This window comes from Genypterus blacodes, unplaced genomic scaffold (assembly GCF_046128005.1).
Source record: "Genypterus blacodes isolate CSIRO-AG114 ecotype Tasmania unplaced genomic scaffold, CSIRO-AGI_Gbla_v1 ptg000174l_1, whole genome shotgun sequence".
NCBI lineage: Eukaryota > Metazoa > Chordata > Actinopteri > Ophidiiformes > Ophidiidae > Genypterus > Genypterus blacodes.
In genome coordinates, this window is record NW_027466975.1 from 65,001 (window position 1) to 78,770 (window position 13,770).

The 13,770-nt window shown below is 46.6% G+C and overlaps 2 protein-coding genes across 2 annotated transcripts in view; both read left to right on the forward strand.

Moving 5' to 3' along the window:
• Window positions 1-1,921, forward strand: part of kcnk13b (potassium channel, subfamily K, member 13b) — a 6,592-nt gene extending 4,671 nt beyond the window's left edge. The window contains exon 3 of the mRNA XM_076167774.1: window positions 1,766-1,921. Within this exon, the coding sequence (XP_076023889.1) occupies window positions 1,766-1,921 (156 nt within the window). The remainder of the gene's footprint in view (window positions 1-1,765) is intronic.
• A 4,229-nt stretch (window positions 1,922-6,150) lies between these two features.
• On the forward strand, window positions 6,151-10,497 carry LOC143014014 (26S proteasome regulatory subunit 4). The gene is made up of 11 exons (XM_076167773.1): window positions 6,151-6,199; window positions 6,699-6,752; window positions 6,984-7,080; window positions 7,215-7,339; window positions 7,432-7,617; window positions 7,716-7,844; window positions 7,955-8,051; window positions 8,504-8,693; window positions 9,231-9,382; window positions 9,478-9,632; window positions 10,156-10,497. Exons 1-11 carry the CDS (start codon window positions 6,197-6,199, stop codon window positions 10,288-10,290), a joined length of 1,323 nt encoding a protein of 440 aa, XP_076023888.1. The 5' UTR covers window positions 6,151-6,196; the 3' UTR covers window positions 10,291-10,497.
• Window positions 10,498-13,770: the final 3,273 nt, after the last annotated feature.

Consider the following 13,770-nt stretch of genomic DNA (forward strand, 5'->3'; position numbering starts at 1 on the left):
GTGTGTGTGTGTGTGTGTGTGTGTGTGTGTGTGTGTGTGTGTGCGTGCGTTCCAAGGTAAGTGTTGTTTGATGCCAGGGGCTTTAGAGTGTGATTCTAATGAAACATTGTGAATCGGACTCATTTCAATCAGCCACCTCCTCTATAGTCTGCATACATTTTCCATCCATTCTCTCTGTGCCGTTACCTTGGCGCCCATCCGGCTGAATTCCAATTGGCCGCCGCTATTACACATTCAAAAGCCTTTCCAGCCACTAACATTTACGACCCTATTTTGCACATGAGAGGAAACTGCGGCGACTCTGAATACTAAAAGCATTCTGCGTCCCTGCAGAATAACTCCCAAGATGACCCGAGCCGCTTTCCATTTACCGATCATTCATTTTCCTCCAGAATCTCCTTCGCAAAAATGCCTTGAATTGCAATTTATATGATGTTGTGTTTTTGCTTTTTTGGTTTCAAGCACAGGAGCTGAAGAGAGTGATGGCAGTGGGCGGCGGCGTGTGTGTGTTTGTGTGCGTGTGGCTCGGCTGTGGCTTTTTCATTTCTGCCGACGGTGACAACCTGAAAAGCTTCCCTGGTCACGGCGCCCTCCCCCCCTTTGCCGTGCGTTAGCCGTGGCCACTGAACCCTTGTGGTAATCTCGCCGCCGTCACCTAGCGAGGAACTACTGATCCCAAAATACAGACGAGCACTGAGACAGACAGGCAGAGAGAGAGAGACAGAGAGAGAGATGGTAAGAGGGAGAGAGGGAGATGGAGGGTCAAGATGCAGCATTTCAACTGAGCCAATATAACTTTCTTAGGGAACGGTGAGGCAGCAACATGGAATCTGTGTGGACACCTTCAGCTGATCTGGACACAGCTGTCCCGACCCCAGAGATGAGATGAGATGTGCTCTGGCGTTTGGATGACAAATGGATTCTAGGATCGTTTCCAGTGCAGCAGAAATGTAAAGTCTGGAACGAGGGTGACATCATCCTGTATACTGTATACTTATGTAAATATCTTATGCAAATACACAGAAGTCCCATATTACATTATAATATGCCATCGAGTGGTTGCTGAAGGATCAAATGTTCCCTTTGTAACTACACAAGATAGACTTGGAACATAGATATAGAATCACTACAGATAGATTAAAGTCAGGCCAGGCGGAGTGGATCCTCTGGTGATAACGCACATCTATGACACAGCCTGGTGTTTTGTATGTTTTGTCTATCTAGCATACATCGATTCCCTCGGGGGGAAGGGAAGATAAAAACGATCCACTACAAAACGATCACGGCTGTCTGACGCGCCTGTCTGGCACCATCATGAACACGGACATGACACGCTTCATTACACGGCTGTAATATCGCAGCGTGTCAGGCTGGACAGGTGTTCCTATCTGTCTGCTATCAGAGTGTAGAGGCTCTGAGCCACATTCCCCCCATAAACATTTGACTTTGTGGGCTGGAAAACCAAGAGATTGGCTATAAAAGTGGTTATAATCATTCAAATCAATCATCTATGTTCATTCATGACCTCATATGTGCGTCACCTGTGTGCGTTTTCTCCACATTCTTATGAGTAAATGATAGGAAATGTGTGTGTGGGATACTAGATGCCTTATTGTTTCTCTCCTCTGACTCTGCAGTGTGTGTGTTCTAACAGTGAAGCATCGCTCCTGCACTTTTGTAACACACACACACACACACACCTGTTACATCATGTTCTGATTCACGTACCTTCTCCTTCCCTTCACCTCTGCCCGCCCCCCTGCAGGTGAATCTGGCGATAATGCAGAAGCAGCTCTCAGAGATGGCCATCGGACACCCGCGCCAATCCAGCTCGGGCGCTCGGCAGAACGGATTCTCCGGAGGAGTGGGCGCCCTCGGCATCATGAACAACCGGCTGGCAGAGACCAGTGTGGACAGATAAGGGGGCAAGGATGTAAAGACAGACAGAGGAGACGAGCAGAGGACTCAAACAAGAATCCTTACGAGGCTTCTGGTCTCTAGAGACAAGATGGCTGTGATATAGAAGACTACATTATCTATCTGTTCCATCACTTGATAACCAGCGGGCCTGACCCCCGTCGGGGGAATTGAGAATCAAACCGCTGCGACCCACTTCTGGTGAAGAACACGAGTCCATGAATGATGCATGATAGTTTGCTGTGGCCTCGTATCTGAATCAGGCTCAGTGTGGCGGAATGGGGAACTGGAATTCAGTTTCCATGGTGATACAAGTGCCTAGAGCCCTTGTATGGAAGCTTTAAAGGCGTTACATTATGGCACACCCCAGCGTGGAGTCACTTATCTCACCCTGACCCCCCCCCCCCAACCCAGACACACAACACACACACACACACACTCACCTGCCAACGCACAGAAGATATAGCTTTAATGGGCTTAGAGGGTTTCTGTGTTTCATATCATACACATGGCAGATTGAACTGGCAGTGTCTTTGAACGCACCACACACTAATTATGAACCAGGCCTCATGATGACTCAAATGTTTTATTATATTCTTTCACATTGAATAGCTCGGGCACATGTTTTGCAACCGGTATGGCGTCAAATGAAAAGGATGAAACACCAAAAGAGCCTCAAAACCACAGTGACCAGTCTGGATCTGAGTGGGTAGTGTTCAGAAAATCTATTATGTTGAGTCTGCCTTTCACTTTCTGAGTTTGCAATTAATCCAAACAGTGCAGATGCAGAACAAAGTGGCACGTTTTCACACACTGACACCGGGCGAGCCTGTGGGTGGAACCAGGAGCTCCGGGCCTCGTGTTGTTTCATTTGAACTCTTGTGTCTCTTGGCGTTTTCTGGATCTGTTACAAGCACCGCCGTGCACGACAACAACAACAACAACAACCAAGAGGGAGGACTCACTTTCAGCACACCTGCCAGCGGCAAAGATGAAGCGTTATTAAGGGAGATGTTACAAAAAAACTGCTTCATCCTCTTTGAAAGCACATCTGAGGAAGCTGAGATTACAGGGTGAGACTCCGGCAGGATCCGCCTCAAACATCACCAGCTGAGCGTTTTCGCAAAGAGCATCTGATTTCAGAACAGGGAAAACAAAGTGTCTCTGTCGTCTCCTAAACCCCTAAGATGACACCAAAGCAGCAGAGAGAATGTGCTGCCGTCGCTTTGCACGGGGTCACGATTCTCTGTGATGGTGTGAAGGGATGTCGAGTGATAAATCAGTGACTCACCTGAAGAGTGTGAAATCCTCTCTTTGGTTCACGGTGCACAAACGGAAGGAGAAGGTGGCGAGATGCAGCATCCAGATGGCGTCCTGTATGTAGAGAGACAAACATATGCCGGTTAAAGACTGTATTTGCATTCAAAAGAGGGAAAGAAAATAACTGCTACAGCTTTAATTCATCCGTTTCAAACTATCTTTGTGACTGTATTTGCATATTCTACACAGATTAAGAGCGTTTAGAGTACTGAGGACATCCTACAAATAAATCAAAGTCTACCTGTGCTGCTGAGTGTGTGTGTGTGTGTGTAGGTGTGTGTTTGGCTTACATGTGAAGATTTTCTGCATGGAATTGCTCACGTTCACGCTCATCTAACATCAATACATCCACCAGTGCCAATAGCTTCAATGGTAAATACTTTTAAAAGCGTATCTTATCTGTGGAGACGTTCGCACCATCAGACTGAATTATACCATGGAAAAAGTTGCAGAGGAGTTACACAAACACACAACATAACACACAATATACATAATAGCCTGACAGAGAGAATATTATTGTCTGATACAGACATCAATAGCTGTGAATGTGCACCTGTGTGTGTGTGTGTGTGTGTGTGTGTGTGTGTGTGTGTGTGTGTGTGTGTGTGTGTGTGTGTGTGTGTGTGTGTGATGGGGGGAGTCACAGACACACTGCCTTTTACACAAAGGTTCTTTGTTAAAGGTCCCGGCTGAATCGCAACATCTGCCAGAGTTACACTGACACGGCTGCCAGGCACGAGGTATTACATGCAACGTGAACACACACTTTAATGGCGGAGTCATGTGTGATTTGAAAATGATGGTAATTGTGCGGCACTGCAGAGGGGAGAGCACAGCTACTCCACCATCCATGAATAAGACTAATGGGGGTTATTTGCTACTATTACATCCACAGAACGCTGAGGAGATTGTGTGTGTGTATGTGTGTGTGTGTGTGTAGATATGAACAAATACTGAGTCTGACCCCACTGAGGGAGAATGAAAGTGGATTTTGTTTCTCATTACAACAAAATGATATCTAGGAGTGTGTGTGTGTGTGTGTGTGTGTGTGTGTGTGTGTGTGTGTGTGTGTGTGTGTGTGTGTGTGTGTGTGTGTATGTGTGTGATCATCATCAGCATCATCATCATCATCATCATCATGTCTCGTGTTACCTTCAAAATTAAATAAATGATCTGTACATGAAAACAAACGCTAACTTCATTATAGGTAGGAGGGGCTCCAGTGAAGCTCAGTGGCTGCTAGGCAACACATTCAAACAAAGGGGATTGGATCCACAAATAGCATCACAGCTACATAAAGAGTGAATAACTTGAGTGATTTCATTTATGTGTGAGGATTGCATTGTCGTCATTTGCACGATTATTGATCCCATATGTGCGTGATTGACAGGTTAGTGGTTTCCTTGACAACCAAAGCAGCGGTGTCACTATAGCACCGGTTCTTCTGCAACGCAACATGTTACAGCTGTAAACAGACTTTGGTACAGGATAGTAGTGAAAAGGTACTTTGTGTTTGATGGTTGTCGAGCTCAAAGGACTTCTTCATCTTCATCATCATCATCATCAAGATGAGGAGCCCAGGCGATGATGGCTCCAGCTGAAATGCATTCAGGTTAATTAGGTCAGACGGCGTGCACCTGGTTACACACACACACGGCCCTCTTGAACCGGGAGAGGAAGGAGGAGGAAGAGGAGGAGTGAGGGAGCATGAGGAGGTGAAGAAGACAGAAGCCTCCAGGGAGCTGCGGCCATGATGGAGGAAATAAAGAGGGATAAGTTACAACGCCAGGGAAAGGGGGGGGAAAGAGTTAAAAACACTTAAAGAGCTGAGTTATGATGGGAGAGAGAGAGAGAGAGAGAGAGCGAGGGAGCGTTCGGGGGTTTAACGGCACATTTTCAAGGGTATAAAATCCGAAATAAAAACAGTGAAATCAGAGGCATTAAACGATCATATTGCTTGTAAGGCAATAAACAATGACTTATTCTCCCACGCTGCAGCTGTCGTGTCTCCATATTTTTCTCCCATTGCTCCATTTCTGCTGACAGCACTTTGTTTAAACACACACTTTGAATTACCCCAAATCCTGAACGCGCTCAGCCAGAGAGCAAATGGTTGATACACAGCAAACAAATGCATTAAAAAAGCTGTTAGAATGCATTCCTTAAAAAAATAAAAATTTTTAATCTCCAAGGACACAAAAACTCCTGGAAGCCAAATTGTCATCGATACAGTATTTAGTGATTGTCTGCATGGATACAGACATAGATTATTTGAGGTATTACATCGTGAAAAAGTGAGGTTTACTGGAATTTGCAGCTGTGAACCAGGAAACGTCTCCATGGCAGCCGTGATGTGAGCCGGGATCTGTCCTGATGTTCCCTACATGCAGCCCACCGGCCCACAATCACTTTACAGATTCAGACATAAAGAACTTACATTCAATAAAGTTGATTGAATCTTTACAAAGTCATTGAAATTTGCAAAGATAACTCAATGAACACAACAGATTCAGTGCAGCTGTGAGTTAAACGTGTTTGTGTTTGAATAACAAAATGCTAAATCAGGGAGACGATAAATCTCAGGCCCAAAAGAAGAATGCAACAAAAACAGATCATTAAGTTAATGTTAATAACATAAAAGAACATTATAAGCATATAAAAACAATGCATATATTCAACAGTTAAAGCTTCACCTGGGTAAATGTGTGTTTGGGGACATTATGACGAACTCACGCCGTTAATGATCGTTGAATAATGAGTCACGAAATTAAAATGAAATCCATTGGCGTGTTTATATAACTGTCTATAGTTAATAACATAATAATACTAACATGTTAGGTCAAATATAAACTTATCTCACCGCTGTGAAGTTCCGGCAGTAACGGGATTGTTATTTGACGTACGAAGTTTGTCCTACAGAGTTGCCGTAGCACACGTCATTGCAGAGCGACAAGTAACAATGGTAAGTGAGCAAGCAGTTTTCTTGTGTGGCTCCTGTTCAAAGAACTAAAACGCGTTTCTCCTCAGCAAAACATTCAACCTTGGGCTCAAACCTTTAACTGTCATGTCACCACGCAGCTTCTGGTGTTTCTCGTGTGAACGACTTGGAATTAAGAATCTTAATTTAAGCGTCTGGTAGCTCGCTAATGTTAGCATTAGCTCGTCCGGCAGAGACGTGAGCCGAGTCACACAGACTAGCGGCTTTATTCTGATAAAGGCACTTATGTTTCTGTGTCAGTGTTAATATTTAGAATATAAGGCGAACATAAACACAAACTAATGGTTACTAACGTGATATTTACCGAGGCTGCGGTAGCGAAGCGGTAGTAAACAGTTAAAGCTAGGCTGAGATGCTAATATGAATGATACATCAGTTTATACAACAACATCCGGGACACTTGGCTCTGTTTTACCAACGAGTCTGCTTCATTAATAAATGTTTATGATTAATTACACGCCAGGGTCAAAGCCAAAGCGGAGGCCACGGACCAGGAGGGGGCAAGAAGGATGACAAGGTAAGAATGAATATACACACACACACACACACACACACACACACACACACACACACACACACACACACACACACACTGCTAGAAAACAGGACAGACAATACATGGCCTACATGTTGTTACTGTCAGGAGTTATTTTGGCTTCGTTATCATTCATTCAGACCGATCAGATGTTTTCAGAACATAGCCTTCGTCACCATTCTGAGGCGTTCTCTCACTTTGTGCTCTTTAAAGGACAAGAAGAAGAAGTACGAGCCCCCCATCCCCACTAGAGTCGGCAAGAAGAAGAAGAAGACAAAGGGACCCGACGCTGCTAGCAAACTACCATTAGGTAATGAGATGATGTCATGATTGTCCCTGCTTTGGTGTTGTTTATGGGCATTTCAGATTTGTGGGAGGTTTTAAGTTCTGTTGACATGTCTTGACCTGTCTGCCTGTCTGTCTGTCTGTCTGTCTCTCCCTCAGTCACCCCTCACACTCAGTGCCGGCTGAAGCTACTGAAGCAGGAGCGGATCAAAGACTACCTGCTGATGGAGGAGGAGTTCATCAGGAACCAGGAGCAGATGAAGCCCCTGGAGGAGAAGCAGGAGGTGGGTCACAGAGAGGTCCAGTTCCAGTCTGCATCAGCAAGAACAGCAGCGTCCACGTGTCCTCACAGCTCTGCTCCCTGTCCTCATTACAGGAGGAGAGGTCAAAGGTAGACGACCTGCGAGGGACACCCATGTCTGTGGGCACGCTGGAGGAAATCATCGATGACAATCACGCCATCGTCTCCACCTCAGTGGGATCGGAGCACTACGTCAGCATCCTGTCCTTCGTGGATAAAGACCTGCTGGAGCCCGGCTGCTCCGTCCTGCTCAACCACAAGGTGACGCTGCTGAGCATTATGGGACTGGAAGAGCTGCAGCTAAATGATACCTGACTGTAAAGAGACTCACAAATGAAGTGTGTGTGTGTAACCTGTAGGTCCACGCTGTGATCGGCGTGCTGATGGACGACACTGATCCCCTAGTGACTGTGATGAAGGTGGAGAAGGCCCCACAGGAAACCTACGCCGACATTGGGGGACTGGACAACCAGATCCAGGAGATCAAGGTCTGATGTCACACACACACACATTCAGTCATGTTTCTGTGCGCCTCTGTGATGATGTAATGTGTCGGCTTGTTCCTGCTTGCTGATGGTGTTTCTCCTCCTCTTCACAGGAGTCAGTGGAGCTTCCTCTCACACATCCAGAGTATTATGAGGAAATGGGCATCAAGCCTCCCAAGGGCGTCATCCTGTACGGCCCCCCCGGCACAGGTGAGCGTCTTCAGATCGTTGCTCTGCCGTAGCAAACGACAGTTAAGAGCCGAACCTCACGCCACTTTCCTACGCCCAGGAGAAATCTAATCAGTTTTCAGGAGAAGAAGCATCATCTACTATAACACACATTAACCTGTGATTACATTTAGATCATAATAGAGCGTGCAGAGTGTCAGAACAGCCACGTTCTGGTTAATGCGTTGTATAGAATTATAAATAGCCTATAAACTCTTAATCCTCCGGTTCAGGCGCATTAGCATGGAGTCGTTCTCCAGTGCAGCTCAGGTTGACAGCGCTGGCAAATTCCAGCGAGCCATTAGGGAGCTTCTTAAAGGGCAACACAACAGGGAAGGAGAGAAATGGAGGAAACTAACCTGCTGCAGACGAACAGGGGTGGAAGGAATCAAGTGAAGGGAAGAAGCTGAGTTTGACCGTCTTGTCTTTGCCAGGTAAGACCCTGCTGGCCAAGGCGGTGGCCAATCAGACGTCGGCCACCTTCCTGCGCGTGGTGGGCTCGGAGCTGATCCAGAAGTACCTGGGAGACGGGCCCAAGCTGGTCCGGGAGCTCTTCAGGGTGGCCGAGGAGCACGCGCCCTCCATCGTGTTCATCGACGAGATCGACGCCATCGGGACGAAGAGGTAAGAAGAGAAGCGACGTCACACACCTGTGAGGCAGAGGAGCACAGATACAAAGGTGTCAGATTAGGAAGCGTGTAGAGGCTGAATTTAGAAACTAACACACACAAACATCACAGAGTCCCAGCAGCTGGTGAGTCATAGCTGCAGTTTTCTTCATCATTACATTGAAGAGTGCCAGTATCCATAGAGCCCAGATGCTTTAGTTCATCTCTCCACATGTCTTCAGTCAAGTGGAGAAGGAGCTGTTTCATTATTTGTACAGAAGCCAAAGCTCTCTCTGCTCCCCTGAGGCAGAGAGATGTGGAGGAGGAGAGAACAAAGTCACACACGGGGCTGCTGTGTGTCTGAATGTCGGCTCAACACCGGATATTGACGAGCTTTGATAATGAAGGGGAGCGTTTACTCAGACAGGCCGCCCTCATCAGGGCGAGGGAAACTGGGACTGTGACGTCATGGAGCTGTTTGCAGAGCGGCCTGGTGAAATCCATAAATGATGAGGGGTTGAATGTGTGTGTGTGTGTGTGTGTTCCTCTGTAGGTACGACTCCAACTCTGGCGGCGAGAGGGAGATTCAGAGGACCATGCTGGAGCTGCTCAACCAGCTGGATGGGTTCGACTCCAGGGGAGACGTGAAGGTCATCATGGCCACCAACAGGATAGAAACCCTGGATCCAGCCCTCATCAGACCCGGTCAGACCCCTCTCTCTCTCTCTCTCTCTCGCTCTAATGTCATGATCAGTCTCTTTAAAGAGGTCAGGGGTTAACAGAAGCTTCTCCGCCCTCAGGGAGGATCGACCGTAAGATCGAGTTCCCTCTTCCCGACGAGAAAACCAAAAGGAGGATTTTCCAGATCCACACCAGCCGCATGACGGTATCGGATGATGTCACTCTGGATGACCTCATCCTGGCAAAGGACGACTTATCAGGAGCAGACATCAAGGTACGAGGCGAGGGCGGCTGGAGTCACAGCTGTGCTCCGTCTCTTTACTAACGACATGAAGAGGAGTCCAGACTCACTTTCTGAAGGGTTTGAGTTCTAGTCCAAACATCTGCTCCTGATGCTGTTACAGTCTTTCCATGTCTCACTGCCTCGACTCTGCTGCCCTCCTGTGGCCACAAATTGTACTGATGTCCATTTTGCTAAATCATTGTTGTTGCTTTAGTGAGTCAATTCTGTGGCGGTTTTGATGCCACATGAAAGAAACCAAAGTATAAAACAGGATAATCTCTACAAATGGAAACACAGTTGAAGTTATCTGCTGCTATATTTCATTACTCTTCCTCATTTTTATCTATGAGTAACCAGTTTGCCTGATAGGGTTTTGCATGGAGAACATCAGATGGATTGAACGATAAAGCAGAAAGTGCTTGCTGCTTGTTTGTCCTCGTCATCATGACGGCACACAGAGAGATTGACAGATTAACTGTAAGCGTTGTTCCTGTTTCTTCCCTGTGACCTGCAGGCCATCTGCACAGAGGCCGGCCTCATGGCTCTGAGAGAACGCCGCATGAAGGTCACCAACGAAGATTTCAAGAAGTCCAAGGAGAACGTCCTGTACAAGAAGCAGGAGGGCACACCGGAGGGTCTCTACCTCTAACCTCCAACACATCCACCTCCTCCCCCCGTCCCCCCCTCTGTCTATCGCCGTGTGAAAGAGAGGAGGCAGCAGTTGAATTGCCCGTCTTCTCAGAGAGAGTTTTGATATATTTTGTGCATGTTGTGTCTGGCTTCTCCCACTCTCTTGTTACCGTTATGTGATCTAACAATAAACAAAACAGCAAAAATCTGTTCCCTCTCTCCAGTTCACCGCAGCAACGTGACTCTTTGTGAAGGCAGCATCTGTGGACGTCTGCGCCTTCTTACATTACTGTACACGCAGCTCATCGCTCTGCTGTAATAACTTATAGATAATTAATCACATGAATTATTCAACCATTTCAGTTCCACTTGCCCTTGGTGTCACCGACGGGATCAATCGTTGCATAAGTCGCTATGCAAAGTCATCCGTGTTTCCTTCCCTCTGTTTCTCACTGACTTCCTCACACACACACGCACACACACACAGGCTGATGTAGAGACACAAAGCGTGAGATGAAGGCAGCAGGCCTGAGGGAGTGACTCGCCCTGCTGAGGAATCTTCTCTCCCTACCTCTCATTTCAAAGACGACTTCTCCACTAATTAATCACAAATTCCATAAGAATCCAACACAGCAGCCCTGATGAACACAATCTAATGTCGGGGCTGCAGTGCGATACTCAGCACCCTGATGGTTGAGTGTTTCCTGGACATCGCCTCCAGCTGCTGCATAATGTCAATGCACTGATGTGTTACAGATAAGTGGTCCAGGGAGAAGCTCCTATGGATTTTGGTGCGTATTGTTGTAATGCATCCAGAGCTTCAGGGGAGAAAACGCAGCCTGTGTTGATTTGGATGTCTTCAATGCAAACTCACTCCTCACCTATTACAGCATTATTCACTTAAATGAGCCGGCAGCACTCATGAGATGCTGCAGTGTGACGTGCCGAGCAGCAATGTTGATTTAATCCATCCTGATGTGTAACTCAGCGTTCAGCAGAAAGTGGCCCCCGTGCAGCAAGCGTCCACAACGCTGGGGCCCTGGGTCAGGCTCCAGTGAGGACATGGATGCTGCTGCAGTAGAAGAAGCAGCAGCAGCAGAAGCATCAACCCACCCCCCCCCTCCTCAGGACGCTCTCTCTCTCCCCCTTATTAAATCAGTCACGCATTTCAGCTGCAGCTCAAACATCGCAGCACATTCAGCAAACGCAGGGAGGAAAACAACATTTAAATCAAGCGTGGCGTGTTGGGACCAGAGAGGACGGGAGGGTAACAAGGAGAGAGAGGGGCGTGTCTGCAGTGATGAGGCATTTGCTCGGGCAGCTCAAGGCGACTCCTGGTTGGGTCTCTCTGAGCTGCTGCCCCCCCCCCCCCCCCCCCCATAAGTGCAATGGTACTGATGGGGGACGATAACGCAGGGCTGAACAAGTGGTTGGCATTCACTGAAATGTCACAACCACATTATTGTTCATTCATGCTGATGTGCACAGGATGTACCGTACGAGCTCACGCTGCTCCGGGTAAAAAGCAAATCGAAGGCTTTGATTTCCCCATTACGACTTCCAAAACATGTCGAGGGACAAATCCATTCAGTCTATTCAACAACAACTCAACTCGCTGTAATAAATGTAGAACAACATTGTAAGAGTTAGTAAAAGTAGTGGGTTTAGTTGTAGAGCGAATGAAAATATAGTAAATCTTTCGTTTTAAAGGAAGAATGACAAACAAGCGTGTATTCACATTGTAGAGCCCAGTATCTGTTTGGATCGCCCATATAGAAATGCACCAAATCCTTCTTATTTAGCCTCATTTACCCTTTAAAATGCTAGAAAAGAAGAAATCGCCTCTTTGCAGGAAGTAGCAAACAGTTAATGAGTGGTAAAGTGGGCAGACGCCTGATGTGACAAGGCATTACTGTGGAAGATGCAGCAATACAAACAACAGAGAAGGGATGAGAGCGAGAGAGAGAGAGAGAGAGAGAGAGAGAGAGAGAGAGAGAGAGAGAGAGAGAGAGAGAGAGAGAGAGAGAGGAGAGAGCTAACGTACAGTCTAACTAATGTACATCTGCCTATCAAGGTGCAAGTTTAAGTGAGTAAACAGGCCAAACTAATCAGCTGGTAATGATGACTTAAGCTGAGCTTCTTCCTCTGCTAAAATGCGTCGGTCATGAGGACAACAAGTGACAAGCAGACTGAATGTTAAGTGAGCGGAGGACAGCTCTCCAATTGTGCTGAAATCTGCCGTTTCAACTATTTGGGTCAGAATTTGGCATTTTCCAGATTCTTGAAAAGCTGAACAACAAATCATATGAATCAGTGTGTAGTGTTTAGAGCTGTAACATGTGACACACACACACATTCTCACATTGTGTTTGTACTCTGTGTACTTTGTGAGCCCATGTGCGTTGTGTTTGTGTGTTCACACTCACTTCTATCTCCCGTGTTCTGTGCACTTCCGCTCTTTGCCCGCTAGGTGGTGCTTTTTTGTCAAATTCACTCCGGAGACTTTTTCTATCGACACTTTGTTGAAATTGTGACAACACTGCGATAGTCTGTTCTGGCAAATTCTGCGTTGTCATTCTGTTAATGAATATTATCACGTTTGTTCGCAGAGGCAAAGACCCAGCCTGTGATAGTTCATGACTCTATTTAACTTATTAACCCACTTAGATCCTTTTTAAATGGCCATACTGCGCTTTATCGTTTAATTACATTGAAGCGCACGTAAAACAGACTTTCTCCTGGCCAATAGTAAGTCTGCACACTTCCCTTATCGAGCCTATCAAACATTTACCTTGTCCCGATACAACAATCTGCATTTTCCATCCATCCCGGCCAAACAAATCATGCAATTCAGAGTAATTAACACGGCGTCAGAGGCACGCGGCGCCAGAAGGAGCTTTGGTTGTAAACTTTTTTTTCTCCTGTATTTATATTTATTGTATTTCCATCAAGTGCCACTGCCTGGTGCAATGCAGGTCCCACGTAGCCAATCAACGCCGCCGACACACAGAGTATAATATTGCAGGTCTGCGTCGACCAATCAGAAGCGCCGTTACAGATCGGAACAGCGACTCTCCAGTATCAGCCAGGCGGCTTCCCACACTACATGTATCCTTCCGCGCCCGTAAACTAGAGCCCCGCGCTGGAGAGTCCTTCCTTTAAACTGAGGAAAACACGGATTTAGACATTGAACACCTTGTAAATTGATATTTATCTGTAAAAGTTCAGGATTAAAACGATGCAGTGAAGCTGTGAGCTCTCCTAAACATCATCTCCTACTTAAAGGCGCAGTCTTTACTTTATTACCAGAGTATGAATCAGGTTATGACTCTCAAAACTGCTTCAGAAATGTGGAACCTAGTTTGGAACCTAGAAGCTAGAATTTTATGGATGGATCTGATTGGCTCAAGTCACAGTTTGGAGCTGCAGTAGATCAGACAGAAGACATCATCTGAGAAAGTTGTGCAGATGTATCAGCTTTCCCTCGCTCACACAAAGT